The 27,934-nt window shown below is 36.1% G+C and overlaps 1 protein-coding gene across 1 annotated transcript; it reads left to right on the forward strand.

Moving 5' to 3' along the window:
- The first annotated feature begins 42 nt into the window (after positions 1 to 42).
- LOC116299106 (uncharacterized) lies at positions 43 to 27,926 on the forward strand. Its single transcript, XM_031707740.2, has 10 exons — positions 43 to 468; positions 5,246 to 5,363; positions 12,313 to 12,966; positions 14,568 to 14,684; positions 14,789 to 15,436; positions 15,877 to 15,993; positions 18,270 to 18,386; positions 18,767 to 18,883; positions 23,428 to 24,075; positions 26,109 to 27,926. Exons 1-10 carry the CDS (start codon positions 142 to 144, stop codon positions 26,273 to 26,275), a joined length of 3,030 nt encoding a protein of 1,009 aa, XP_031563600.2. The 5' UTR covers positions 43 to 141; the 3' UTR covers positions 26,276 to 27,926.
- The last annotated feature ends 8 nt before the right edge of the window (positions 27,927 to 27,934 follow it).

Raw genomic sequence — 27,934 nt, forward strand, 5'->3', positions numbered from 1 at the left:
CATTAAAAATTTAAAAAACTTAGACCCCCACTACCGCAAAGATATAGCTTTCGAAAGATCGATTTGTGTTGAAAAACACTAGTTTTAGCTTTGGTTAGATGTGCAATGGCTCATCAGCCTTAGCTTAACGTCTTAGTTACCATGGATCTTAACATTTTTGTCTTTTTTGGAATTTTTCTTTACGACAATTTTTCTACAGAAGGTAAAAAAGTTACTCCTGATGGAGTTGTGCACGAGGCATTTAAAGCAGATGCTTTTCGTCGAATCACAACTCACCTCATCGAGACTCACATAGTCAACAAACTTGGCTCGTGTGCCTTTAGATGTTCTAAACACCTTGAATGTGTGTCTTTTAACTTTGGGAATCGTATGAATGGCAAACACGGCTGTCAGTTACTAAGAACAGATAAGTACAACTCAGGATCTTCCTACGTTACCGACACAGACTTCCACTATTTCTACCCCGTGGTAAGTGTTGTAACTTTTGAAAATGCTGAACCTATTTTTTCTGAAATAGAAAAAGAAAAAAAGTTAGGGAATAAGATAAAGTTACTTTTCAAACCGTATTTAATCGATCTATAGATACCCTGATAATTTCTTTAGAATAGATCCTAAAGAGTTGCATAGATTGAATAAAGAATTCATGCTAAGTACGGCTTTCGATTTTTGTCGTCTACGTGCTTACATGTATCTTGTCCGGTTTTCTTATGAAAACTGTTTATTTTTTAATCCTCAGTAATCTAGATACGCATAAAGTAGAAAAAACTTTTAAAGTTAAGGTTGAAAATGTGAAAAATTTTATAGTTTTTTTAAATTGATACTCAATTGTAATTTGCTGATTTGTATAAATATTAGTCTGCGTGTCCTTTCTTCTTGGTGGATGTAGTCGCACTGTAATTCTGATTACGAATTTCCAATAATAATAATAATAATAATAATCATAATAATAATAATAATAATAATAATGATAATAATAATAATGATAATAATAATGATAATAATAATAATGCTATGATAATAATAATAATATGAATTGAATGAAAAAATGTTCTTAATATTACATATTAGTATAATTTTAGATTTGATTAGAGTTTCTTGAGATGTGAATGGTTGTGAATGAATATCCTCAGTTCTCTCTGTTTAAGTCTAAAATTACACTAGAACGATGATTTCCCTCAGGCTCAGTGATTATGGTGATATTTACCTCGTGGTAAAGAGTTGAAATTGAACGAGGTCTCTTGCAATTTCAGCTCTTTTTTGAAAAACACACGAGTGCAAATAATCCCAAATTGACGAGAAGTCGTGTTATTAAGAATAACAATATTATAAGAATATTCATGAAAAAGGTACAAAAGAAAGAGACTAAAAAATAGGTGAAATAATCAACAAATAAACTTAAGTATTTTATGAAATTCAAAGTGATTATGGTTTCAAATACATGAATTGAAAGAGTTTTTTATTTGTTTATTTTAAACCAAAATTTGGCTATATGTTTATCGTAAAACGTTTTTTGCTGTTAAGAAAATCTGAATCACTATGATTGAAGACATTTGGATTGGCTGACTTGGCAGCTAATTGGGTTGTATATTGAAAAAAGTTATACCTGAAAGTTGTTGAACGTGTTCAGAAAACTTTGCGGCCCAGTTTTGGAATCTTGTAGACCATAATATTGTGTAAGCACTGATATCGTGTTTGATGGTCTTGCTCATAGTCATAGTCATTTTCGTTTCTGTTTAGTTTTTTCTTTTCGGCAAAGAATAGCTCGAGTATTGTCTTTAGATCGGCTGGCTCATTTCCCTCAATTCATGTCATAGCTTGTTTTCTTCTCACTATTTCTTCCATATATTCAGCCATAACGATGTACTTTTACTTGTGTTTTCTTTTTTGGCCTGATTTTTTTTAGCTGTTGATAGTAAATTCCGTAAAATCTTTGCTTTCTTTTAACTAAGATGAAATGGCTGCCATTTTTTTACCCTCGATTTGCTTCAAATTTTCCTCAAATTTTTCGTCATAAAAAATCTGTCATCTTATCGGCTAAAATATTTTTCTGTTGCTTATTATCCAGTCAAAAGCGAGCATACCGTTTGTGTTTTGCGCTGTTTTACGCTTTTCTGCACTGAATTACACTTTTTTTGCGCTGCATTACGTTTTAACAACACTGCGGTAAGCCAATCAGAATAGAGTAATTTTTTAAATGTATGATAATCACTTCGCCTTACAATTTTCCAAGCTCAACCAAAAAAAAAAAAAAAAAAAAATTCTGACAAATCGCAGCTGTTTGATTCTATTGTCTAAAGATATCTTGTAGGTTTCATGTCGAGAAGGAAAGTGAATACACAACAAACACAATAAAATCTGACTACCGTGAATTATTTATAGTTTGTCAGCAATAACCTACGAGGAATCGTTGTCGCCAGAAAGTGCTTTGGTGGTTGTTATCAAAGCTAAAGTGCTAATTTTAAAAAACGTTTGAGATCGAAAACTGAAGTATACGCAGAGTTTTTAAATGGACAAGACAAGACATGGTATTTTATACTAATAAATATATTAGTAGATATTTGTATATATTGTAAATATAAATCTGGATGCTTGAGTCTTTACTATGAGTAGAGTGTTCGATGCAATAAAGTGCAGAGCGTAATAGATCGTAGATAGATCAAATACGAGACATCACTTTAGCTGCTACTCCGAGTTTTCACGCTTACGCGATCATCAGACAGACTTTAATGAAGAATATATCTTACGTAAGTGGCCTATGTATACATGGGTGGAAATATCTATATTTAGTGTAATTGTATAGTTAAAATTAAATGAACTATTGTTCTGCGGCTTTCTGGATTTGTTTTAGGTGCTCATTAAGTGGTACTTGTTCTCATGGCGGCATTTAGAAATTAATTCCGATCTTTTGTTGAAGACTTTCTGTTAGGCAGAAATTACACCTTTTGGAGATGTTATTGTATAGACTTGCTGAGGCTATTATTGACCAGTTGATTATGTACGTATTTTCTCTTGACGTCTTTTCGTTTCCAGATATATTTTGAGAGTTCAGTGCTGTTTGCGTATTTTCTGTTCCTAAATGATAGTTTCGTTGTTTGAATGTGCCTTCTGTCAGTCCGATGTAGTTTTTTACTGTATTGTCTTCATTTGTCGTTACGCGTGCTTTGTATACAAGGCTGGTTGAAAGGCAGTTGTTGTCGAGTGGGCATTGTTCTTTATTTCTGCAGTTGCATCTGTCCTAAAGGGGAGTCGGGTTGTTGTTGATTATTGTCTTGTTACGTTGGTTGATTATGGTTGCTGTTACCCTTGCAGCTCAGTGTAACTGACTTTTACGTTGTTCTTGTTGACGAGGCAGTGGAACTTGTGTCCTAATTGGGGGAAGTGTTTCTGGATAAGATTTTAAAAGGTTTTTCCGATGTTGGTTTGGACGTTTTTGCTGTATGGAGGGTTAAACCAGGTTGTTTCTTTTTCTGCTTTTTCTTCTTGGCGTAGAAGTATTTTGGCTTGGAGCGTATGAGAGGTTTTCGGTAAATCCGCTGGATTTTAGTGCCTTTTCATATTAGGGTTTTCATGCTTCTTTGTTGAATGAGATGTCAGATATCCTGTGGTTGATGGCTGCGGGTAGCTGTCTGAATATGTTAGGTAGGTGGTTGGATTTTTTGTTGATGTAGAGAGGCTCTTTGTTTGGTTTTCTGTAGGGGCAGTATGATCCATTCTCCAGGTTGAATGTGACGTCAAGATAGTTTACCATTTTCAGATCTGTATAGGTCTGTATAGTAATATTTGGGCCGTGTTCTTTGAAGTATCTCGATATGTCTGCCTTCTAGTCTTTCTCCCTGTGAGCTTGTGGTGTTCTTGAATATAGCAAGTCCGTCGTCCCTGTATAGACCTATGTTGTCTTTTCCGTACTTGCTGCAAAGATTGTTTAGAATGAAAAGACCAACTAGCCCGCATACTTCTGCTCCATCACAACACCCCATAGTAACGTCAAACATGCTGTCGTTGTCATGGTCTTTTTTACCCAGGCGTTGTCGATTTCCTTTTGATCAATTCTATGGTCCATAGGCACTGAGATGTCAATCAATTTCGCCTTCTTCTTGCTCTTATCTACGACTATGATGTCCGGTCTTCTTGCTTCAATCTTCTTATCCGTGTAAACTTTAAAATCCCATAGGATCTTGATCTTTTCGTTTTCCACTACTTTCTCTGGCTCGATCGTGATCCCACCAATTATCTGCAGTGCACTGTATTTGGTGTTTTCTACATAGGTGCCAATGTATTGTTGTTGCCACTTTGTCATGTCTGTCCTTGTACTCATTCCCTGCCAGTACTTTGCAGCCCGCAGCTACAAGGCGATCGACCGCACGATGAATCACTACTGTTGTACTTACTTCTCAAGTAGTTGGTAGGTAGTGCTTGGTCCTGTGCAGCAGCGAGTAGTCCTTCCGTCTCCATTTAAATGTCTCCTTTCTTTAGCCATAGCCAAGGGCTCTCCTTATCCATCTTGTCCTTGCACGTCTTGATGTAGATTCCGTGTAAAGTCTTGCCTTTGTATCTTTCAAGACTTTCGTTCGGCCTGCGCTGTTGATATTCTTTCTTGGTCTCTTCTGATTCTTTCACGGTGTCCCTTACAATGCTCCATAGAACTTCATGTTTGCTGACATATTCTTTCTTTCAGGGAAAGTTCTTCCTCTCTTACAGTGTCCTCTACGGTTTTAAGTCCTCTTCCACCCATAGATCTTGGAAGATAGATGCGATTCATATCCGCACGTGGATGTAGCCACGTATATTATTATTGTTATCACGTATAGTGTTATTATTATTATTATTCTTTCTTATTCTATTATTATTATTATTGTTCTTTTATCATTTATAGTGTCATGTTACCTACGGCTACGCCTCGTGTATATATATCGTATACAGCGTATAAAACATACCACTCATACCAAATATATTACATACAGCCATATGCAAAAACTTTGACCCTTTCGTACATATATACAAGTATATCAAAAGCACATCATAAGGTTATGGGATATCATTTCTGTATATGTGCCTTCTTCGTAATAGGTAACCTGCTCTGTAAGGGAAGCTATTTTCTGTATCAGGTTCTAACCATAGCTTTTTTTATCGTATGCCGCGCAAAACCGTTAAACTAAATTAAAAATAGAAACGTAGAACATTAATGTCATAGGCACTTTGAATTGAACTACATTGCAATTTGATTTTATCTTTTTATCTTCTACAGAACAAGTGCATGGGCTCATCGCCCTGCCTGTACAACGGTACCTGCTACCCTGACTACGACAATGATGACTATAATTGTGTTTGTACTAACCTAACGACAGGCAAAAATTGTGAAATACGTGAGTGCATACACTGTTGTTCTTAATAGTATCATTGTCATTGCTTTTGCTACTGCCCCTGCTATGGTAATAGTTTTATCATTTTTTGCTATTATTTTTTAAAATTATTTATTAACTTTATTATTTATCATTTTTATCTTATTACTATCTTTTAAGATTAAAAGTAATCCCATTTTCTATATATTATATAACTAACTTGAATAGATTCTCTAATGACGTATCATACGTAAACTACAACAATCCATTTCAAAAATATTTGCATATTCAAATATTAAAACTCCTGTGGGAATACTAAGACAATAGTAAAAGTTAGCATAACAAAAAATCTTTCTAAGGGGATTGTGGTAGTATGAAACGTCTAATCAATAGACGACTTACACTAAGAGGTCACGTGATAAAATCCGCCAATGTGGCTGGCATTCTACAGGATTTTAGCTATGCGAGAATGTAAGAAAAGATGGCGGATTTGGGTAATTTTTTGTGATAAAAGGTAAATTAGCGCACTAAATAACGATAAAAATCCCTTTTTCTTGAAAGAAATACATTCTTGGTATATATAGTATATAGTAGTATAGTAGTTCATACTATATAGTAGATATTTGCTATTAACTAGCCAAGAAGAGAAAAAATATGGTATTTTTTGCGATACGAGGTGACGACCTACGAAGTGTTTAGTCTTGTGTTGCCGGCTTCATAGCCTCAAAACAACGACTTCTTGTCGAAACTTTTCAAGACTTTTTCAACTTCATTCTTAAAAAATGCATTTTTCTTGCAAGAAATATACTTTTAATAGACATTTAAAGTAGATTTTTACTATTCATTTGCCAGGAGGAGGAAAAATATTGTATGTTTTGAGGTCATGAAGCCAGCAAAACAATAGTTCATATGCGCATGCTTTTCAATTAATTGGCATTGAAAAAAATTAATTCTATTTCTGAAAATTATTGGTATAAAGGAAAGAGAGGAGTTGAGGTCACGGAAATAAATTTATGATTCAATCCCTAATTTTTGATCTTGGCGTTATCGCTTCTCGCTCTTATTTATTTAATTTTTTTTTAACTCAATACATTGTAATTACGTATACGTAAAAACGCGTAACATTTTAGGTTAAAACTCCTCATGAAACCCAATTGTCAACCTATATTTTACTATGAAAAATAAGATTCATGAGTTTCTAATTATAATGGTTTTTCAGTTAAATTCAGTTATAGAATATTTTTTTGTCTTCGAAAGTTGTGCTTGAGCGCCAAAAAAAAAATTAAAAAAAATTTAAAAAGTAAAAAAATAAAAAGATAAAAATAAAAATAATAATGAAAATGAATAAATAATAATAATAACAATTGTGATTCATTGCGCGCCAATTCCGTAGCGTTCAACGACATCAGACAAAATATGAGAAATAATATTCTCAGTGCCAAAAAAAACAAAACAAAAAAACAAACAAACAACAACAAAAAAAAAACCAACAACAACAACAACAGCAACAACAACAATAACAACAACAACAACAACAACAACAACAATAACAACAACAACAACAACAACAACAACAATAACAACAGCAGCAACAACAAAAAGCACACGAAATTAACATAACAATAGATATCCCACAATCCTTTACATCATATAAATAGGTGATCCACACATCATTCCAGCGACATCAAGATTGTGCTTTTCTTTGATGACCTGTAAACGCGCATTTTACTAGTACATCATGGCAGCAAAGCCACTTTATCGACGTATTTGAAAAAGCCAGCATGTTGAAAGAGTTTCGAGAAATCTGCTATAGAAAAACTCCCAGGGTGAGAGGGAGCGAAGGAGAGATTCTAGTCCAGAGGCTCAGCAAGATATTCAGCCCAGCATCTCAGCAAAGATTCTAATCCAAAGCAGTCAAAAATCTAATACATACAGACAGTGACTGCGAAAAGTAGCCGAGTTCGAGAGAACGGTTGAGGCGAAATTAGGCAAAAACGACTGAAAATTTCAGTCTAAGAGTGCATTTAACCCTTTATAAGTAAAAAATGAGGCGAATGTTTACAGTTACTTGAGCAAAGGATTTGAGTCTCTTCGATCCTCCAATTAGCATAAGATTTCGATTTACTGATATTCAGGTTAAGTTTATGGTCCGCAAGCCATGATTCAAGTCTGTGCCAAGATCCTCATTTAAAAGCCTTAGCTGTGGCTGCAATGCTGATTTTGAGCAGTAAAGTGCTGTGTCGTCCCCAAATAATTTAACCTTAGTATTGATGAGGCAGTTTAGTAATTCATTTATTCTCTACTTTCACATCCCCACAATGCCTTGCGTCTTTGGGGGGTAACCAATCAAAAAATAGGCGGTCGTAAACCGCATGTGTCTACTGCCAATTTAGAAACGGATTGTTTAAAGGGGCACTTAGATGAAAACACCCTGATTTTGGAAACGACTTGGAAGTTGGTTAAACTTATTCATATGTCTCCAACAGTAGCCAAGGCACATATTTTCTTCAGAATCAGCATCGAAGTTGAGAGTAAATGAAGTCATTTACTCAACCCTATTGTTCTTTTAGTTTTTAAACCAAAGTTTCTCAACTTCAAGTGGTTCCGAAGCAAATATTTGTGTCAATCTGGCTTTCATAATAGTAATTGAATCATTCAAGTTTTCATTCAAGTACCCCTTAAAAATCAGAGGTTTTACATATTAGATATGACCAGGGAAAGAAAGTAAATAAAACGATATTTATAATATTACTGCCCTGATTATACATAAAGAAAGACTTTAGAGAGATATATATTGGTCGAGACATAGCCAGGTGGATCCCCATATTAGTTTGACAATGTGATAAGGCAAACAATGGTAATAAAAGGATATAGAGACAAAAATCTGATCTGATATTGTTTTTTAGAATATTAGCAAAAACCAGAAAAACTATAAAAACTTCTCCTTTTAACTAACGGAAAGAGTCTGTTTGATGACCACAGCTACATCTGTCTGTCTTCTTTATTGATAAGAAAAATCAACTAAACAGCGAGCGAGAAATTTGTGAGTTATTGTAAGATGTAGACTTTGAAAGAGGTCCATAATCGATGAAAATTAGAAAAGAAGTGATGATTATGGAAGTTGTATGTGTAATTAACTTTTCCCACTAAGTTCGCTGTAATAGAAAATTGGTATGATGTGAATACAGTTTAATTCGATTTTGTGTCGGTCAGATTCACATATCTGGATAATATTAAAATATGAAACAGCATTGAGTTCAAATGCTAGGTTATATAGGTAGATCTTGGTTTTGTTTCAAGCAAGCTTCGCATTTGTTTTATGAGATAAAAGTCAGAACAACTATTAGTTTTTGACAGGAATGAGGAAATAAAAAGTGCAGGTATGCAATGTGTGTCGTGATAATAGAATCGTGCGTTCCCACCGATGGGCAATGTAAACGTTGAATTTATAACAGTTTTGAAATAAATATGACAAGTTTAAGCAATGTCACTTAAATTTGAAAAATTCCAAACTGAAGTGACTTATGTTAAATATCAAAGGATACAAATACACAAAACAGAAAATGTTGAAAGAACTTTACTAAGAAAACTCAACTGAACAGCAATACAAATAACAATAAGTTTATGATATTGACGTATGCTAAATATTTATGCATTTAAACTTATCAGCGATGTAAGCACTAAAACAGTGAAGCCCTGTTTGAAGTCAGGCAGCTTTGTTTTCGGCAAAAACATCGGCCTAAAATTGGAATAACACTTACAAAACCTTTTATCTTATTGTATTGTAATACTACATGAAACCTGTGATAAATGATATTGATAGATTTTACGAAAGCACTTTACTTACTTGAAGTCTTGAGCAGCGAAGAACGAAGACAGTCCAAGATGACAATCCTGCTTTTAAAAATGCGTCATCCCTACATCGGTTACAATTCGGAAATACTGAGATTTTGTTATTCAAGCTATGATTGGTTCCGTAGTTTATCGATAATGAAGAACGTGAGTCGCTTATCCCTGATTGGCTCCGAAGTTTAATGATTGGTTCCGAAGTTTATCCATTCATCAGTTTGGGCTTCCTGTGGTGTTACTGACGGACTTGAAAATGGAGTATTGCGATGTAGCACAATTAACTTCACCATTATCCTGGCGCCGCTCTGAGCGGACACGGTTTTTCATCAGGTTTTTCACAGGTTGTATGGCAGCAGGAATGGCAGCACTATAGTACGGTGGCCCACAAGTGCACATCGAATTCCAAACTCCACACCGAATTCCAAACGCTCGCACCCAATTCCAAACACTCACACCGAATTCCAAACACTCACACCGAATTCCAAACACTCACACCGAATTCCAAACACTCACACCGAATTCCAAACACTCACACCGAATTCCAAACAATCAGGATACTTTGCGGCCAACCTGATTATTGGAATCAGAAATCAGGAATTGTACAAGAGTTATCTTAGATTCCTGTTTCAGAAATCAGAAAACTTACTTTTCGGCACTGCCTAGGTATATTGCATGGGCGAAAATACAAGTTTGAAGGAGAGAATGCAGGATTTTGGATTTCCGTTTCCCGAATCAGAAATCGCATTTCTGTTTTCTGAATCACGAATCAGAAATCAAAATCTCGCTGACATACGACAAAACACCACGTGTAGGGGAGGGATAACCACTCGAAAATGCTCTTACTTCCGGTATCATTATCTGCGCTCTATCACCCCACCCCACCCCACCCCTAGTCCAATAGTTGTCCCTGTTGTTGAACTTCCGCTAAGACAAACATTAAACCGTGATTCTCCCCAGACATATATTGGAATATATGTCACGTGATTACCAACCAAATGAAAAAGTTATACTTTTTGTTAGGATAACTCTCTTTTAAATATCTTTCCACGTCCCGTAAGAATCCTCCAGTATCGAGAATCTTTCTAATTTCGTCTTAGACATTTTTTTCGTAATCACTTACAGAACAACTGAGATCTTTTTAGCTAAGTTTGAATTTATCAGTTTGGCACAATTTTACAGTAATATACTACCCAGGGGATCACGGTTCAAAGTTTGTCTTTGCGGAAGTTTAACAACAAAATCCTGCATTCTCTCCTTCAAATTTGTATTTTCGCCTATGCAATATACCTAGGCAGTGCCGAAAAGTAAGTTTTCTGATTTCTGAAACAGGAATCTAAGATTCCTCTTGTACAATTCCTGATTTCTGATTCCAATAATCAGGTTGGCCGCAAAGCATCCTGATTGTTTGGAATTCGGTGTGAGTGTTTGGAATTCGGTGTGAGTGTTTGGAATTCGGTGTGAGTGTTTGGAATTCGGTGTAAGTGTTTGGAATTCGGTGTGAGTGTTTGGAATTCGGTGTGAGTGTTTGGAATTCGGTGTGAGTGTTTGGAATTCGGTGTGAGTATTTGAAACATGCGGTGTGAGCGGTTGGAATTCGATGACAGTGTTTGGAATTGGGTGCGAGTGTTTCGAATTCGGTGTGGAGTTTGGAATTCGGTGTGCACTTGTGGGCCACCGTACTATAGTACTACGGACCTTTTAAATGAAACAACAACATATAAACATTTCATTGAATTTTTAGCTATATATAGCTAATAATTTACATATTGTAGCTACAATTTAAAAACAACACAATAATGCAACAATACAAAAGATTTAGATGCGATTTAAAGTGTTGATGTTTAAACATTTTTAAGAAATATCAAATAATATTAACATGCAACCAGTTATACTACTAGCCTCCTTTGCAGCCGCTGTGAGGCGCTTCCGGTTCCCGTCCTTCCCCCACTAGCGTCTGCTCAAACTTGAACAACATTCCTTTCTTCAAAATTGACCAATCAGAGAGAGCCCCACAAAATCTTGTGGGTATGACCTTGACCTTGGTACTGTATTCGGCGTAGTCTTGAAGGTCTTTCAATCCACCAAGTCTTTCTAATATACATGGGATATCCAACTGACTTCTACCAAATATTCTTGTACGGCTTTTCTTAGATTCCTCTTTCTTACATATAAAACATATATCGTTAAAATTCGAAACTTTTTTGGTCGTATTTTCACATTTACGTGATACATGTGCAAATATAAACTGCAAACTTTCTTATGCCATTTTGCACGGGAAAATAAAAAAATTGCATATCACCTAGCAATTTGATTGGCTAATAGAAAACAATGAAGAAAGGAATGCTGTTCAAGTTTGAGCAGACGCTAATGGGGGAATGACGGGAACCGGAAGCGCCTCACAGCGGCTGCAAAGGAGGCTATTATACTACAAGATCAAAACATTTTATTGAATTTTAACGATAAATGGTTTAAAAAAATGCAAGAAACATTAACTTAGTTTAGACAGGATTTGGATGTCGAAACAAATTTGTAAAGACAAAAGCATGGTTAAATCGCCCACAAGATACGTTTCGCCAAGCTAAAGCCAGGCGTGCACAATTGTAATTGTAAGTTAATCGTTCAAGTACTTAGACATCAAAAGAGACAGCTTCAACAGGTATACTAAAACTCTATATGTCAATTGTAATTGGATTGCAAAATTAATTCTTCCATCCTTTTTCATGCATTACTCTTAGTTTAAAATGTTGAAACTTATATTTAGGAATAAATATTCAAACATTTATATCAAGAGTTGTTCGTTTTAGATTTAAGCCATGCGTTTATCCAGTATTATAATGAACATGTAGCGACGACTCCTCACAGTAACGCAACATCGTCCTGTTTCTTTTCGGCGCTCAGGGAAAATTTACGAAGACGAAAAAGAAATATTTTCTATAGCTAAAACAATAGCAGCATGATAAACAGAGACTAATGGTTTTTAATATTTCATAATAAAATACAGGGTGAAAATTTGGTTTCATAAGCATTACATTTGCCGATGAAAACTAAGGGTAGAAAACGTCTATAGAAAAACCGTCGGGAATGAACGTACAAGTCACATTCATAACCTTGTTGTTTTTAACAGATAAAAGCTGTTTGAGTGTGTATTCTTTGGGCGCAAGAGTAAGTGGTGTGTATTTGATTGATCCTGATGGGCAAGGCTCATTCCCAGTCTACTGTGATATGACCACTGACGGCGGAGTGTGGAATGTCTTCCAAAAACGCTTCGACGGCTCACTAGATTTCTATCGCGGTTGGCAAGACTACAAAAACGGTTTTGGTGATCTGACTGGTGAGTTTTGGCTGGGCCTTGAAAAGATCCATCGATTGGTTAAAACCAACAGTTTCACACTGCGAGTTGAATTGGAAGACTGGAATGGAAGCAAGGGGCATGCTGTATATTCTTCATTCAAAGTAGCAGGCGAGAGCGATTCTTATCGCTTGGATGTAAGTGGGTTTGGGGGAACTGCAGGAGATGCTCTTTTGGAAGGCAATGCTCTCGAAATTCACACCAGTATGCCGTTCACTACCCATGACAGAGACAACGACGAAAACACCGCTGGCAATTGTGCAGTGGATTCACACGGGGCATGGTGGTACAAGAACTGCTACTCGTCTAACCTGAATGGTAAATATACAGGTAATGCTGTGGACGTCCAGGGAATGGTTTGGAAGACTCTCACAAATGAGCGAAGAGGACTCAAGAAAGTAGAGATGAAAATAAGACCAAGTGATTTTGGTAAGTGCACAGGCCGTTGAAATAATCTAATTGCCTATTGTTTACGTTCTGGTGGGGGGAAAAGTATTTGTTTCTGAGATATGCCGTAACCCCCCTCCTCTATCCCTCCTAAAAGTTTTGAGATTGACACCTTCTAAAAGGCTATTAATTTATGCATAAAAACATGTCAGATATAAAGAGGATATTACATGAGCGCGCGGAAATACGAAATTTATCTTCGAGTGTTGAAAAGATCTCTCACAAGTGAGCGCAGCGAACGAGTGAGAGATTTTCAACACGAGAAGATAAATATTTCGTATCTCCAAGCGCCCATGTAATATTCTGTTTATTATATATTTATCCATAAAATCAACTTAATAAGCTTTTCATTATTATTAAAAGTTTTTATTAATAGAACAAATAGCTTAAATACACATGGGAACGATATTTTCACATGTGAAAATAACATGTTATTTTCACATGTGAAAATATCAGTTTTTCGAAAAGGAGAAATATAGGTATTTTATGGATAATTATATGATAAAACATAGTAACAGGGTTGTCATACATTTCGCTAGGGCAAGATCCTTACCAGTATCTCCTTATCACGATCATTCATTACTTTATTGATAAAATATAGAAAAAAAAGAAAAGATTAAGAAAACTGGCTTTTTACATAAAGGTTAAAATGCTAGGGCGATGGTTTGCATTGACATTCAATTCAATGCAAATCCGAGCACGTGCGTTTTAACTGGTTTTAAAAAAAAAAACACAACTAAGCCCTATTTTTAATTTCAATGGGAAACCTGTCCTGGGTTTTGAATTCAGCCCCGCTCTCCCCTGTTAGTATCAATGCTGAATTCAAAACCTGGAACAGGTTTTCCATCGAAATTTAAACTCGACATCAAACAATAGAAATAGGGCGTGGTTAGTTTTTAAAATACAGTAAAGTGGAGTACAGTGCAGTGCAGTATGCTTCTCTAATGTTGACTTAGTCAACTAAGAGCCAGGGCGAACCGTCGATGAATCACCCTGTTGAACTCAGTTTTGAACTGCTACAGTATCTTTGCTTGTTCAACTGACGTTCCCAATTGACATTTGTTTATTTCTAAATATATTAAAATATATTAAAATATATTGTACGATTACTACCCTTATCGTTGAAGTGCGACCCGCAAAGTTCAATGTCTCGTTTGCTGACTATAGTATTTTGACGACTGTCAATCAAAGAATGAAATAAAAAATCTTGAGAGAGATTTTAGACTGAATTTTAATCCTAAAAAGATTTTACAGGATTAGAGGGTTAAAATCTCTAATTCAGTCTAAAATCTCCTTAGGATGGTTTTTTAAAATTTCGGTTTTGTTGATTGACGGTCATTAGAATGTGTTAGTCGGCAGAAGACTAACTATGGCACTTCGCGGGTCACACTTCAACGATCATGGAAGTAAATCACCGAGATAAACCGAGACGGACATTTTAGTATTTCGAAAAGAAAATAAAGTACAAATTATAAATGGCGGCAAAGTTATTGGGTCCCTTAGCTCCGGGGTTCCTGTAATAATATAATAATCTCTAGCACCCACATTACTAATAACCTTGTTTGCTTGGTTCTTATATACAGTTGGCAGTCCATGCTCAAGCAGTCCTTGTAAGAATCGAGGTACATGTACAGTAACTACGCCTACTACCTTCCAGTGCACGTGCTCTCTTGGTGTTACAGGCTCACTTTGTGACATAGGTATATAATCAAAGTGCTAACCCCTTTTCATTTTGCCTTACCCTCGGAATTTTATATGAATGTTTAGCATTAATTCTGTATTTCTTTCTTGATGACGAGTGCAGTAAAGAGGGACTGCCTAGCGCTGTACTCTGCAGGATACACCAGTGATGGAGTTTACACCATTAAACCAGACAGTCAAAGCCCATTCCGAGTCTATTGTGATATGACGAGCAATAACGACGGGTGGACGGTCATCCAGAGAAGAACCGATGGCTCCACAGACTTTTTCCTCGGCTGGCAAGATTACAAAACCGGTTTTGGTAATCCGAATGGAGAGTACTGGTTGGGAAACGAGAAAATCCATCGTCTTACATCACTCGGTCAAAATACTTTGCGAGTTGAGCTAGAAGCCTGGGACGGAAGCAAATATTTTGCTAATTACTCGTCATTTCTTGTAGCCAAAGAGAGCGAGTCTTACCGTTTGAATGTGAGTGGTTACCAAGGTACCGCTGGAGATTCTTTGTCGGATGGAGCCAATCAGAATGTTGTGTCTAATGGGATGAAATTCAGTACACGTGACATGGATAATGATCTCGCTGCCAGCAGTTGTGCCAATACAAATGTTGCCGGATGGTGGTTTAGGAACTGCTCTGCGTCCAACCTTAATGGGAGGTATTTAGGAGATAATGTCGATACAAAAGGTGTGACGTGGTACTCTTTAAGTCTTGAGTATAGATCGCTGAAAAAAGCACAAATGAAGATTAAACTGGGTAAGCAGGTTTGATTTACATATAAGTTAAGTTACACTTATTTTAAAAATAATATAACAAGAAGAACCTACAATGTCATGGTTTATTTAAATCAAGTGTAAAATGTGATTTAAGGAATGTAAGGTAAAAATCCAGAAGTCTGGAATAAGGATTAAAATTAAGGGAGAAAAAGGTTTTTAAAGTCAAGGAAAATTTGTATTATCAGTGGACATTTTTACAAGAAGTATCTTTTGGCCTGAGGCGTTGAGTGAATCGTAATACATGTAGAAATTACATACGCTCACCAAAAAAATGCAGGTTGGTTGCTTTCATTACTTAGGGAGCTGAGGTGGTGCTCATTCCCTTTGAAAAACTGATAAAAAAGTATTACAGCACAATGAACTATGAGCATGAGCAGCAGGCTGGTTTCTGATATTTTGAATATATTTTTATATTTCTAGTGGTCACTCCATGTACCAGCGAGCCGTGTCTCAACGGAGCAGCTTGCACAGTGACATCATCAAGTAACTTCAGCTGTACATGTACACCTGGCTTCATGGGGTCCCTGTGTGATCAAGGTAAAGCATAGAGCCACTAACACTATTATGTTTAAGAATGCTCTATATTATAAATAAAAGGGGAAAATACGTTTTTACATCGAAACATAAAACATTTAGAAATATTGTTATTTTGATTCTGACACTTCCTTCTACTTCGTCGAGTGCTCGAGCGACAGGGGAGAATAGGCTAGTGACGTCAAAGGAAGAAAACGTTTTATTTTTCTTTCGTTTCTTGTTTTTTTAGTAGTCTTGGTTTTAACAGCTTCTACGAGGAAGTTCATTACCTAAATATTCGATTTTCAGTTTTTATGGGGATTCGTAGCCTAATTTACTGGTATTTGAAGCAAGTGAGGTGTTTGAAAGGTTTACGACTCGATCAAATATACAAAGTACAGCAGCATGGATAAGAATTATATAAAGCAGTTATAGGAAAGTTTTGCTCAGTGCGTTAACATTTTAGTGACTATTAAACAGGGGTGTATTTATTGCAATGTTCAAATGGCTATGATGTATGGTTGGTACAAAATTACCATACGATTACCTTCCTAACGCTATGCTTTCTATAGTTTGAGGACATTAGACAAATAAAATAAATGACTCTTTGCTACCGTGAATTTCCCTTGATAAATGATAAACTTCTTCATTGGTAGCAACTGGTTCTAACTCTTCAGTTAATAGACAGTGTGAGCTTCCAAAGGAGTTTCCATCATTCGAAAAAGTATCAAAGATTTAAAACATGAAAGGTCTATTTCTATCATTCTTTTCTCCATAACGCGCTTAAAACATCAAACGAACTTCAGATAATTTGTATAGGAAATCGCACGATCTCGAGTACAATTTTCAAACATTAAGAGTGTCTATTAATTCCAAATTGTACGAGAAGATCATGCGATTTTTTGTTTATAGTTCACTCAACAAAATTTCAGTAAGAAATGCGAAGCGACGCCGTTCATCTTTGTCTATTTGGCGGCCAATTTTCAGTCCATCGCGCAACTGAAATGCATAAAAAAGATTATTTCTTACGGCTTTAAAATTTTATTTATATGTTTTTTAAGTACAAAATGATAGAAAATAATTGTTTTGACATTGTTTTGGCCGTGTTGCCATAGCGACTTAATTCGGTACTTCTACGGAGTACAACTAACGCTATAATTGTACTCCTCTCGACCAATCAGAGTCGAGTAATTTTGTTGAGTGTACTATAAAACAAGAAAAAGAAATGTATAGTCAAAGCGACGTTAACATGAATGTATTGCATGCATGATGTAACAGCGTAAAACCGCTGTAAATAATAATTCTTTGGCCGTGAGTAAACAAGTGCAACTTTATAGCCTTTTTTTATAAAAGGATTCTATAATTATAAGAATATTAACTTTTCAATTCTCCCATAGTTGCAAGTTAACCAATGGTAGATTTTTTTAAAGCTTTCTTAACTCACCAAACTTTTCGAAAAACAAGATAAAAAAATTGTGTACTAAATCGAAGGAGAACTTTCTCTATTTTTTAATAGTTGGACCACAGACCTAGCGCAATCAAAAAGTTTTTCATTGTCTGAGAAGTAAGGAATGAAAGTTTTTAGCGACTTTCAAGAGTTTGAATTCGACATGAATGAAAACGACAAGCGCCTTTCCTACAAGCTTAATGAAAACGGTAAAGGAAAAGGATTTTATATTGGAAGCCTTACACTAAGTTTTCAGTTACAAGCTTCGAGTTTTCACTTTAACATTGACCGGCAAATTGCTTCAAACGACCCTGCAACGCAAGTGGAAGAGTATTCCTAAGGAGTACGCACGATCTAAAATTAACTTTTCGGGAATTCTGATATCCCAAGAACAGCGCGAGAGTCCCTCTCTGTCCTTCATGGTCTCTTGTATACATGTACAGACTTCATTCAGAGACAACACTGATTTTTTTAGTAGAGATGGATCGAAACATATCCAAACTGATAAAGACAATTTGCTCGTGACAAGGAAAGGCAAAGCCTCCTCGGAAGGTTTATAACTAGAAGTCAACCTGGACATTCATTTGTTTAATTAAGTTGGGTCAATATTAAAAGTAAGGACTGCCAGTGAGGCAAAAGAAACTGACTCAATGATGATATAATGCCAATTTGTTTTCCATGGATCGCATGTCAGTAGCTGCTTCTCTCTCTCTCTTTCTCTCTTTTTTAATATCTAAAAAATAATAATTTCTGAATTCTTCCAAATTTGAGAAATATGTGTTACTGACCATAGTCTGTTGGGAGGTACGAATATTTGCTTATATACTAATATTTTGTTTTTATTTTCTACTAGTAATTACACCATGCACGAGTATGCCGTGCTTTAACGGTGCAACTTGTGTTGTGACATCACCAAGTAACTTTAGCTGTAATTGTAAACCTGGCTTCACGGGATCCCGGTGTGATGAAGGTAATTCACGTCAGAAAAACGATCGACTTTTCTCTCATTATAAGCCCTTTGATAATCTATGTTTCGGTATCCGTAAAAAACCGCTGTATTTCTTTAATGCACCGTCCAATTACTGAGGGCTAACCTCGTTACAGTTTCAAAACAAACACAAATATCAATGGTAAATACAAGAATGCATGTTTTTTATATTGCAATACTTTGTTGAAATTCAATGGACATTCATTCAAACTCACCAAGTAGGTTTACAGTAAGGTTTTTTTAATTATATTTTTATTTAGAAATATCAATTTTTTTAATGAATCCCGCCTGAAAAAGAACGTCTAACATTTATCTATTTGCTTTGGTAACATCCCAAAAATCCAATTCTCTTATTTTTCCAGTTGTTACACCTTGTACCAGTATGCCATGTAAGAACGGAGCAACGTGTTCGGTAACGTCATCCAGTACTTTTAGCTGTAACTGTGTCTTTGGCTTTACGGGCTCACAGTGCGAAAAAGGTAATGATTAAAAATTCGCAATATAGCTGGTAAAAAAACACATCAATTACTTCGATCTAGTTATGGTACCAAATGCTACGAACATGACATTATTTTTCATTAACAGTTCCGATTTTACTAAGGTTGCTTTCATTTATTAGCTCATGGGGGGGGGGGGGGGGGGGGTGTAAAAGGCTTTTGTGTTCCTCTATGTTAAATTATTATGGTCACCCTGTTGTAGTTAATCCAATGATCCCCTGCCTGGGGTCCTCATGATTCATATGTTGAGTCGTATATATCATCCGTTCGTGACCATTCGTGATCTCACGTCAAAATCACTGTTAAATCCTCTATTCCATGCGTAACCATGCGAAACAAATAGTATGGAAGTAGGCAGACTGACACATGCACAGTTGCATAAATGGTGAAGTCAACGGTCGCACGAGAAGGTGTACTATATCAGAATGGTAACATCATTGACTTATTTTAAATGAACAGACAGGGAACCACCCTCCCTCCCTTACAGTTTGACAAATTACGTAGCCATCTGCTCCCTCAACCGAGGTCTCGCATTTTCCCCATATCTCACTATTTATTCTATTGTGGATCATTATTTGCGCTTTGAAGATGCATTATGCATATTATGCATTGCACCGTTTCAAAAGTCAATGGATCGTAATAAACCACGCTCGGAAATCACGTCAAAATCCTCATCGAGTCCTCTATGAATTACGCCGTTATGAAAAGCCAATGAGTCATATTGAACCACGCTCGAAAAACACGTCGAATTCTCCATCAAAAATGTTATGAATTACGCCGTTATCAAAAGCAAATGGAGCGTAACAAATCACGTTCGAAAATCACATCGAAATTACAATCAAAACTTCTATGAATTGCGCCGGACGTAAACAAACTTGCTACTTCATATAATTCTAGTCTCTCTGCTATTCTGGATGTTCATGCCCCTTTGAAAGAAATGACTATGGCCATCCGTCATCCTGTGCCTTGGTATTCCTGTGAGATCAAACTTGCAAAAATAATGAGACGTAAAGCAGAAAAGAAATGGAGGAGAACTAAAGTAACACAGGACCTAAAACTCTTAAAGGATGCTCAAAATAGCTGCAATTTCCTGATAAATGAACCTAAACGAAAATTGTACCAATACCAGAAATCAGGGACAAAATGGCGGACAATCTAATTATTCATACTGCTTCTGTCCCTTTAAAAATGGCCGTCCAAAAGAGAGATTTGTATGGAAGGATTATTTCAAAACTGGATAAAATTTAATGTACTTATAGTTTTATTTGTCTAGTGTTTTACAAATACTTAGTGTTTCTTCACTAACAACTTGGAGAAAAAAAAAGTCCAAAAGTCTATGTTTTCCTTCGGTCAAACAGGTTATAGATTATAAAAGGTTTCTTGTGAATGAATTCCATACATTCCTTGTCATTGCCTTTATGATTCTCCGTAATAAAAATATAAAATTGCTCTGCACAAAGGACAAAGTCAAAACCTGGTGTTCAGGATCGATTATTTAGATATCAATGGTTTCATTTACCCTCTTGAAAAGCAATTCCTTCTTCTTTCTGTTCGGTCAAACAGCCATCAATATTACAGCATTTTAATCGCCAAAATATACGTAAAATTTCAAATATCTCGAACAAGAAAGCACCATTTCGTTTAATTAATATAACGTGTTTCAACGTGTTTCAAATGTAAGACCTTGACGGTTACACACAAGAAAAGTCCAACATCTTATGCTTCTATCTTGGGACAGAAGAACTTCTTTGAACTCAAGAGGAAAAAGATCTAGGAGTCCTCGTCTCAAGCAACCTCTCCTGAGACACTCATATTCACACCATTACAGCTAAAGCCAACAAGCTGCTTGGTTTACTAAAGAGAACGTATCCACAACTAACATACACTAGAACCAGAAGAACACTTTACTTGGCACGTCTGAAATCACAACTGAATTTTGCAACCAAAGTGTGGTCTCCAAGACAACTTAAACTCAAAACAGAAAGAATCCAAAGAAGAGCCGCAAGATGGTTTCTCAGGACCAAGGTTGGCGAGGTGCCATACAAAGAAAGATTAATTACTGGCACTCGACTTAGACTTCCTCTTTGCTACGACCGGGAAATGAAGGACAGTATTTTTTTATAAGGAATTTATATGGAACTGATCATCTTAAATGTTCATAATTTTGTTAAATTTGTAACGGCGAACTCGCGTGAATCAAAAACCCAGCCTTGTTCTCGAAGTCCCTTTCTGCAAGTCTAATACATTTAAATCATCTTATTTTAATCGATTAGTCTGTCTCTGGTATCCCATTTGTAAAACAGCCTTTCCTAAATTTTATCCAGCCTTTCGTCATTTTTGATAATAATAATAACAATTATACTTACAAAGCGCTAATTAGCATAAAATGTTCATCTGCGCTGTTTACAAAAAGAATATAGGCTAATAATAATAATAATAATAATAATAATAATAATAATAATAATAAGCCATAGCCCATTAGAAGAACCGGAGATACAGATCAAGGGAATGCACATTAAGAAACACCTTAAGAAAGCTGTAAATGAAAAACTCGTGGGGAAGGTTGAAGATCAACATTGGCAAGGAAGTCTACTGAAAGCAAGATGGCAGGATGATCAATTAAGTCATGAAGGCTGCTTTGCATGGCTTAACAAGTGGGTAAGCGCTCCTACCCATTGTGTTGCAGGCATTATGGAATTGTACGAACAGCTAACCCCAATGAGAGTCTACTCCGCCTACAAGACGGGAACAACAGACAAGAATAATGTCACATGCAGAATGTGCGGCGAGGGTTCCGAATGTCTGGCACATGTACTGGCTGGATGTCCGTCTCTTGCACAGTCCAAGTACCTGGATAGACACAACGCTGCTTTGAAAGTGTTTTTCTTTGAGATGCTAAGAGATCTCAAACTGGCTGATAGTACACCCCATGGTTTTCTGATGTCAAACCCAAACCACTCTACAAATCAACTGCTGACCACATGTATGTACGATCTAACCGTGTGGACGCGCGTTTCATCGACCACAATAACAAGAAAGTACTCATGGTGGAAATGAGCTGTCCGTGGGTTAACAACCGAGAAAAGAAAGACAAAGAGAAGACGAAGAAGTATGGAGCACTTAGACTTGAGCTCACAAAACAACACCCAGGATACACGATCTTGCAAGTGAACCTCATTTTGGACGCTCTTGGAGGATGGTCTAAAGAGATGGAGCCTGAGATGAAGAATATCTTTGGAGCAAGATACAAAGATGTATTACTCAGAATGCAGAAAGCGGTATTAAGCTGCACAGTGAACATTGCAAGAACATTCAAATTAATCACATCTTAAGGACATTTCAAACATTCCAAGTATTTAAACTGCATCTTAAGAACATTAATAATTGGTTTTAAGTGATTGTATATATTATTAATCCTGTCATGCTGGTAGGTTACGAAATTACGCCCTATCTAGCTTACCTAATTAGCATTCAAACGTGTTTACTGCTGATAATAATGCATATATTAAATAATACATATATTATACATATACTTGTTATTTTATATTCATAATCTCTTTATTAACGTTATTATACATTTTATTATTATTATGATTTATTCGTTCAGCGGACGTTCATATCTGTATAGCTTTGTATGGTATAAACACTGTGAAAGCCACTTCAAATATCTCTGATATTTGTGGATCATTTAAATATGCAAAACAACTTTTTTATGTGTTTCAGAGTTGAACTTCAATTTCCAGTTATATGACTGTTTCATATAAAAAGAGAGACTATCAGACATTTTTTGAGAGTTATTATTTTTGAAAATATAAATATTGGCGCGAAATTCACTCTAATAACACAGGAATACCAACACTTTTAACTCAAATATGGCCTGGTTTCGAAGCTCAAAAATGCCGGCTGAGGTAAACCACAGGTAGCCCAAGCTTGGTTTCTGTGGTGTCCTGTTATAAGGAAATGTATGGGGATTCAAAGGACCCCCGATGCTGCCTTGAGGTACACCGGAAGTGACTGGATCCCATGAAGATATTGCACCATCGAATACGACCCTCTGAAAAGGGCAACTCAGATAGCCTTCAAACCAATTCAAGAGCAGTCCCGCTATGTCATGGGGTCTTAGTTTTGCAAGGAGAATCTCGTGGTCAAGGACATCAACTTTGATATTCTTGTCAAGGCATTGTCCAATAGAATGAAGGACAGAAAGCAGCTGTGTGACACACTAGCGAGATGTTAGAAACCCATGCTTTGTAGTGGTAATCAGATGTATCACGTTGTCGTAGATTCTGTTGTAGACACAACGTTCCATGACTTTACTTAGGTTAGGCAGTAGCGAAACGTAGCAAAACATAGCAAGATATTACCATAAAAGATATTATTACTTTAGTGGGTTGGATCTTAATAGTTTTTCTTTAATATATGTATGAAACAAAATTAAGCAGTAATGCTCACAATAATATTTTATACTTAGTCTCTTTTATAGCCAATTGACTTCTTATATTCACACAATTTGCTTTCTTTTTAAGCATTTCGTGACTGTTCGGTATTCCACAAAGCAAACCCTTCATTACCTAACGGTGTATACACCATCCAACCCGGATCGCAAAAGTCCTTCAACGTCTCATGCGACATGACTACTGATGGAGGAGGGTGGACAGTCTTCCAAAAGCGATTAGATGGCTCCATCAGCTTTGAACGCGGTTGGGCTGATTATAAAACTGGTTTTGGGGACCTGAATGGCGAATTTTGGTTGGGGAACGATTATCTTCACCGTTTGACGAAAAGCACCTTTTTAACGTTGCGAATTCGAGTCTACGATTGGGCAGGCAATATGGTACATGCCGAGTACAGTGTGGTCACTGTAGGTAACGAGAACAGCAAATACCTACTGACTCTTAAGGGGCTTTATAAAGGAGACGACGGTAATGCAATGTCTGCCCATAATAATGCACTCTTCAGCACATCTGATAGCGATAACGACGACAGTGCAGGGAATTGTGCCACAGAACACAAAGGAGGTTTTTGGTACAAGAGTTGTATTGAGAATGGTGCAAGTCCTAATGGCGCTTATCTTGGTAACGTTGTTAACCAGCAAGGCGTAGTTTGGAAGTCGTGGAAAAACACCTTCGAGAATATGAAAACAATACAAATGATGCTAAGGACGCCAAACTATGGTAAGTGGTGAAGGCTATTTTGACGAAGCTAAATTTTGCACCGTCTTTTCAATGTTAATAATATAAAAGTATACATTTTATGAAAGCTAAATAACCGTTTACGAAAATCAATTTAGATTTGTCTGTTTTGAAACACAAACAAATAATCAAATTTATCTCAAATATCTTTACATTCTAAAGATAATGTCTCTTTGGAATCTCAAACATCCGGATTTGCTGCTTTATTGCGCTTCATCTAATATTATATATCTATGAGGCAAAACTGATTGAGGACTTGAGGAGTAATGGTTGCAGTACGCAGTTCTAGCACAACTTACAGCGGCACGATCTCGAATGTATTACAGAGGATAGGTATGTGAGCTCCATCTAGATTCCTGACGCAAGCTGCTTCCAGCTTCTGATAACGATCTTAAAGAACTAAAGTCATTAAGTCAATCTGAAATTGTAATAAATATTATCAATTCTACTACGGGTGATTTTCAAAATGTCTATGCATGATGGGATTTAGAGACGCTTTATGGATCATGCTATCTATTTTTTCAATTAGTTCACTAAATTGATGATTCGACAATCTGGACAACTACCGTTAAATGAAGAACCTACTCTATATAATTCATTGTAAGATGGAATCAACGAGTGAATTAAAAATGTCTACCTCTTACCTTGTAAATCAAGTGTTGTTTAACTCTGTTATTCGTCTTTTGATCAGGTACAAACCATTTCGATGATTCTTTTACACCTCTGAAAATCTCGAATTTGAATGAAAACCTCCAATTTAGCCACTTGGACCGAGAAATCCGGTCAAACTTGGCTCCAAAAACATCTTTGGAAAGCCTATTTCTTCCTGAGAAAGTACTTTGGTTTCAATTTTGGTCAACAGCTTTCTAAATATACGTTTCTTTGAAGCAAACGCCCGAAGTTTGCTCGTTCACAACCAACTATATTCAAAGATATTTTGAGCTATTTTGGTTTTAAATACATGTAATTCAAAGAGAGTTTGTATAACTGATTTTCAAAATTTAACTGAATTCTCTATATAATATATTTCGGACCAATCTATGGTATTTATTTTATATATTATTTATTCATAATTCCCGTTTTATCTATATTCGAACCAATATCGTAGAATTTGTTGTTTTGATTACGTACCGCATAATTTCATTTTGCATTGAAATTTTGAAGATTTAGTCAGGTTTTGCTGAGAAAATCCAAGTTACAGTTTCTGCAAATGATGATGATGATGATGATGATGATGATGATGATGATGATGATGGTGGTGGTGGTGGTGATGATGATGATGATGATGATGGTGATGATGATGATGATGATGATGGTAATGTTTATTATTATGATTATTATGAAGCCAGTATCTGTTTTGTGTATGTTGCAAATTTAAATACGTTTTCGAAAGCTAAGCTTATTCAGCTTCAAAGTGTATACTTTTATTGCAAAATACTGTAAAATTTGAGTTACTACCGAAATCGATGAACTGTGAACACCGCGAAAAAAAAATCGTGATTTTGATAACTCACGTGACCGATTGGATTGAATCCCCTTTTCTACTTGCAAATAATATATTCTTAGTAGGTATATAGTCGCCTAGACGAGAAAAAATATGGTATTTCTTGCGCTTCAATGTGAAGACCTACGAAAAGGGGATTTTTATCGTTATTCAGTGCGCTTTCTTACCTTTTATCTCAAAAAAAAAAAAAAAAAAAAAAAAAAAATCCGCCATCTTTTTTAAAATTCTCGCATAGATAAAATCCTGTAGAATGCCAGCCACAATGGCCGATTTGATCACGTGACCTCTTAGTGCAAGTCGCCTATTCCCCTCATAGTATTTATCATGCGCTCCTTTGTTAATGTCGACTCGTAGGTGGTCGCCACATGAAATGATTTTTGTAAACCTTCTTTGCCTACGAACGGATATTTTTTCTTACCTATGCCCTTATTAAAAAAAAAAAAAAAAATATTCCAACCCTACATTAATACTTTATCGTCAGTTCACCTAACATGTCTTTTCCCGTTTTTAGATGGCGCGATAAAAGACAAAAATGGCAAGGCGTGCTTTATACCTTATAATTTTAAAGGAGTTGATTACTACGCATGTACAAACGAAGGCTCATTTTGGGGTACTCCATGGTGCTCATATCAGTATGATTACATTGATAATTCTCTTCACTGGGGTTATTGCAATTAGTTCATACCGTTCATCAATTACTGTTAAATAAACGAGCAGGAGTGTTTTAGACCCGACAAAACACAATATGCGAGTTTATTTATTGAAGTGCTTCAAAAACGTATAATTCCCATACCTTTGGTTGAATTAGAGCGACCATATACTTCGCAAACATGGACTTTTATACAGCAATGTCACGCGCAGTGAGGTTTGTACGTCACTGCCATGTGCAGTGAGTGCACAAAAGGCTGCCACAAGTTAAAAACAACATGCCCGACTCAAGACAGGGGCACACTAGTCGGCAATATATTGTTGTCATCGATGATCTTAGAAACTGACCTTAAATCGTCTTCATCTAAACTATCTCTGATAAAGTCGTCATCATTATATATTATATCACATGAAGAATACTAATAATGATGAGACTTTATAGTTTCCAGAAGTATAATGAATCACAATGAAGTGGACTTTAGGGGGTTTAAAGGTTCATGCACGTGACGTGTATGGTTGTTCCAATTAGTTCAAAAGCTCATTAATCGATTATTCATGAGGGTTTTTTTTTAATAAATCGTATGACTAGACTATTAAAATTTTTCAAGACGTGTTTCTAGATTAGGGACCTAGTGTTAGCCATTTTAGCAACCAACTGAAATGTTCACATTTGTCAGGGGTAATTGAGGAACGCACAAATTTAGAAACGTGAGCATTCCAAGGACATTAACTGAAGCATTCTGAATATCGCAAGTATACCAAACGCATACCAAAACCCAACTAACCTTGAAATACCAAACAATTGTTATAAGCAATAGCATGACCTGAGATTGGTAGCTATTAGATGTCGCCGAAAGACAAGGGAGATTTTTTGAAGTCCCGACGCCATAGGCGTCAACTCGGAAATGTCGATAACTTATTACATCACAAATCGTTAGAAAAAGTCCCGATGTGATGAACGCATGCGCGAGAACTAATGAATAGGTCCCACAAATGTCTGGGTCTTTAACACAGTGTAGCAGACAGGCATTGCGCCCAGTACAAGATTTGAGACCCAGTCATCGTCCAGATGTTATGAATGTCGAAATAATGGATAAGAAAAACATCATTTTGGAGTTGAAGTTAAACTTAAACCATGTCCCGAGGTGGATTTAGTTTTGCGAGTTTCCGATGAAATATCCAACCCCCAAGCGTCCGCACCCGTCTAGCTAGGTAGCAATTTTTCTAGTAATATTTCAAAAACGAGTGAGAGTGTTTCATTAGGGTTTCCAAACACGAGAAAACATTTGAAAGAACGATGCCGTAGGCTGAGTGCTTTTATTGTTTTCCAGTGCCGGTTTGAAAACCCTATTGAAACACGAAGCACGAGTTTTTGGGATAACTTTTCTAATAAGTTAGTAATTTATCATGCAGGAAAAAATATTTTGAGGGGGAGAGAGTTAGAAAAATGAAGCAAAAAGGTGGAAAGTGGATGAAAAATTCTTCTAGCTATTTTGTAACTCTATCCTCTCCATTACTTACTTTTTATACTTCTATCTAATATCTACTTACGTAGTTACCTTTTTCTTTTCTTTTTACCTTGGACTTGCCATGTCTCGAACCTGGGACCCATGGCGTGATAGTCTAGTGCGTTACCAAATATACCAATAAGAAATTTTGCTGACAAAGTTGGATTGGATTTATATTTTA

The sequence above is a fragment of the Actinia tenebrosa genome, unplaced genomic scaffold, assembly GCF_029948245.1.
Source record: "Actinia tenebrosa isolate PJP-AT-01 unplaced genomic scaffold, QUT_ActTen_1.0 PGA_scaffold10__47_contigs__length_13832649, whole genome shotgun sequence".
Taxonomy (NCBI): Eukaryota; Metazoa; Cnidaria; class Anthozoa; order Actiniaria; family Actiniidae; genus Actinia; species Actinia tenebrosa.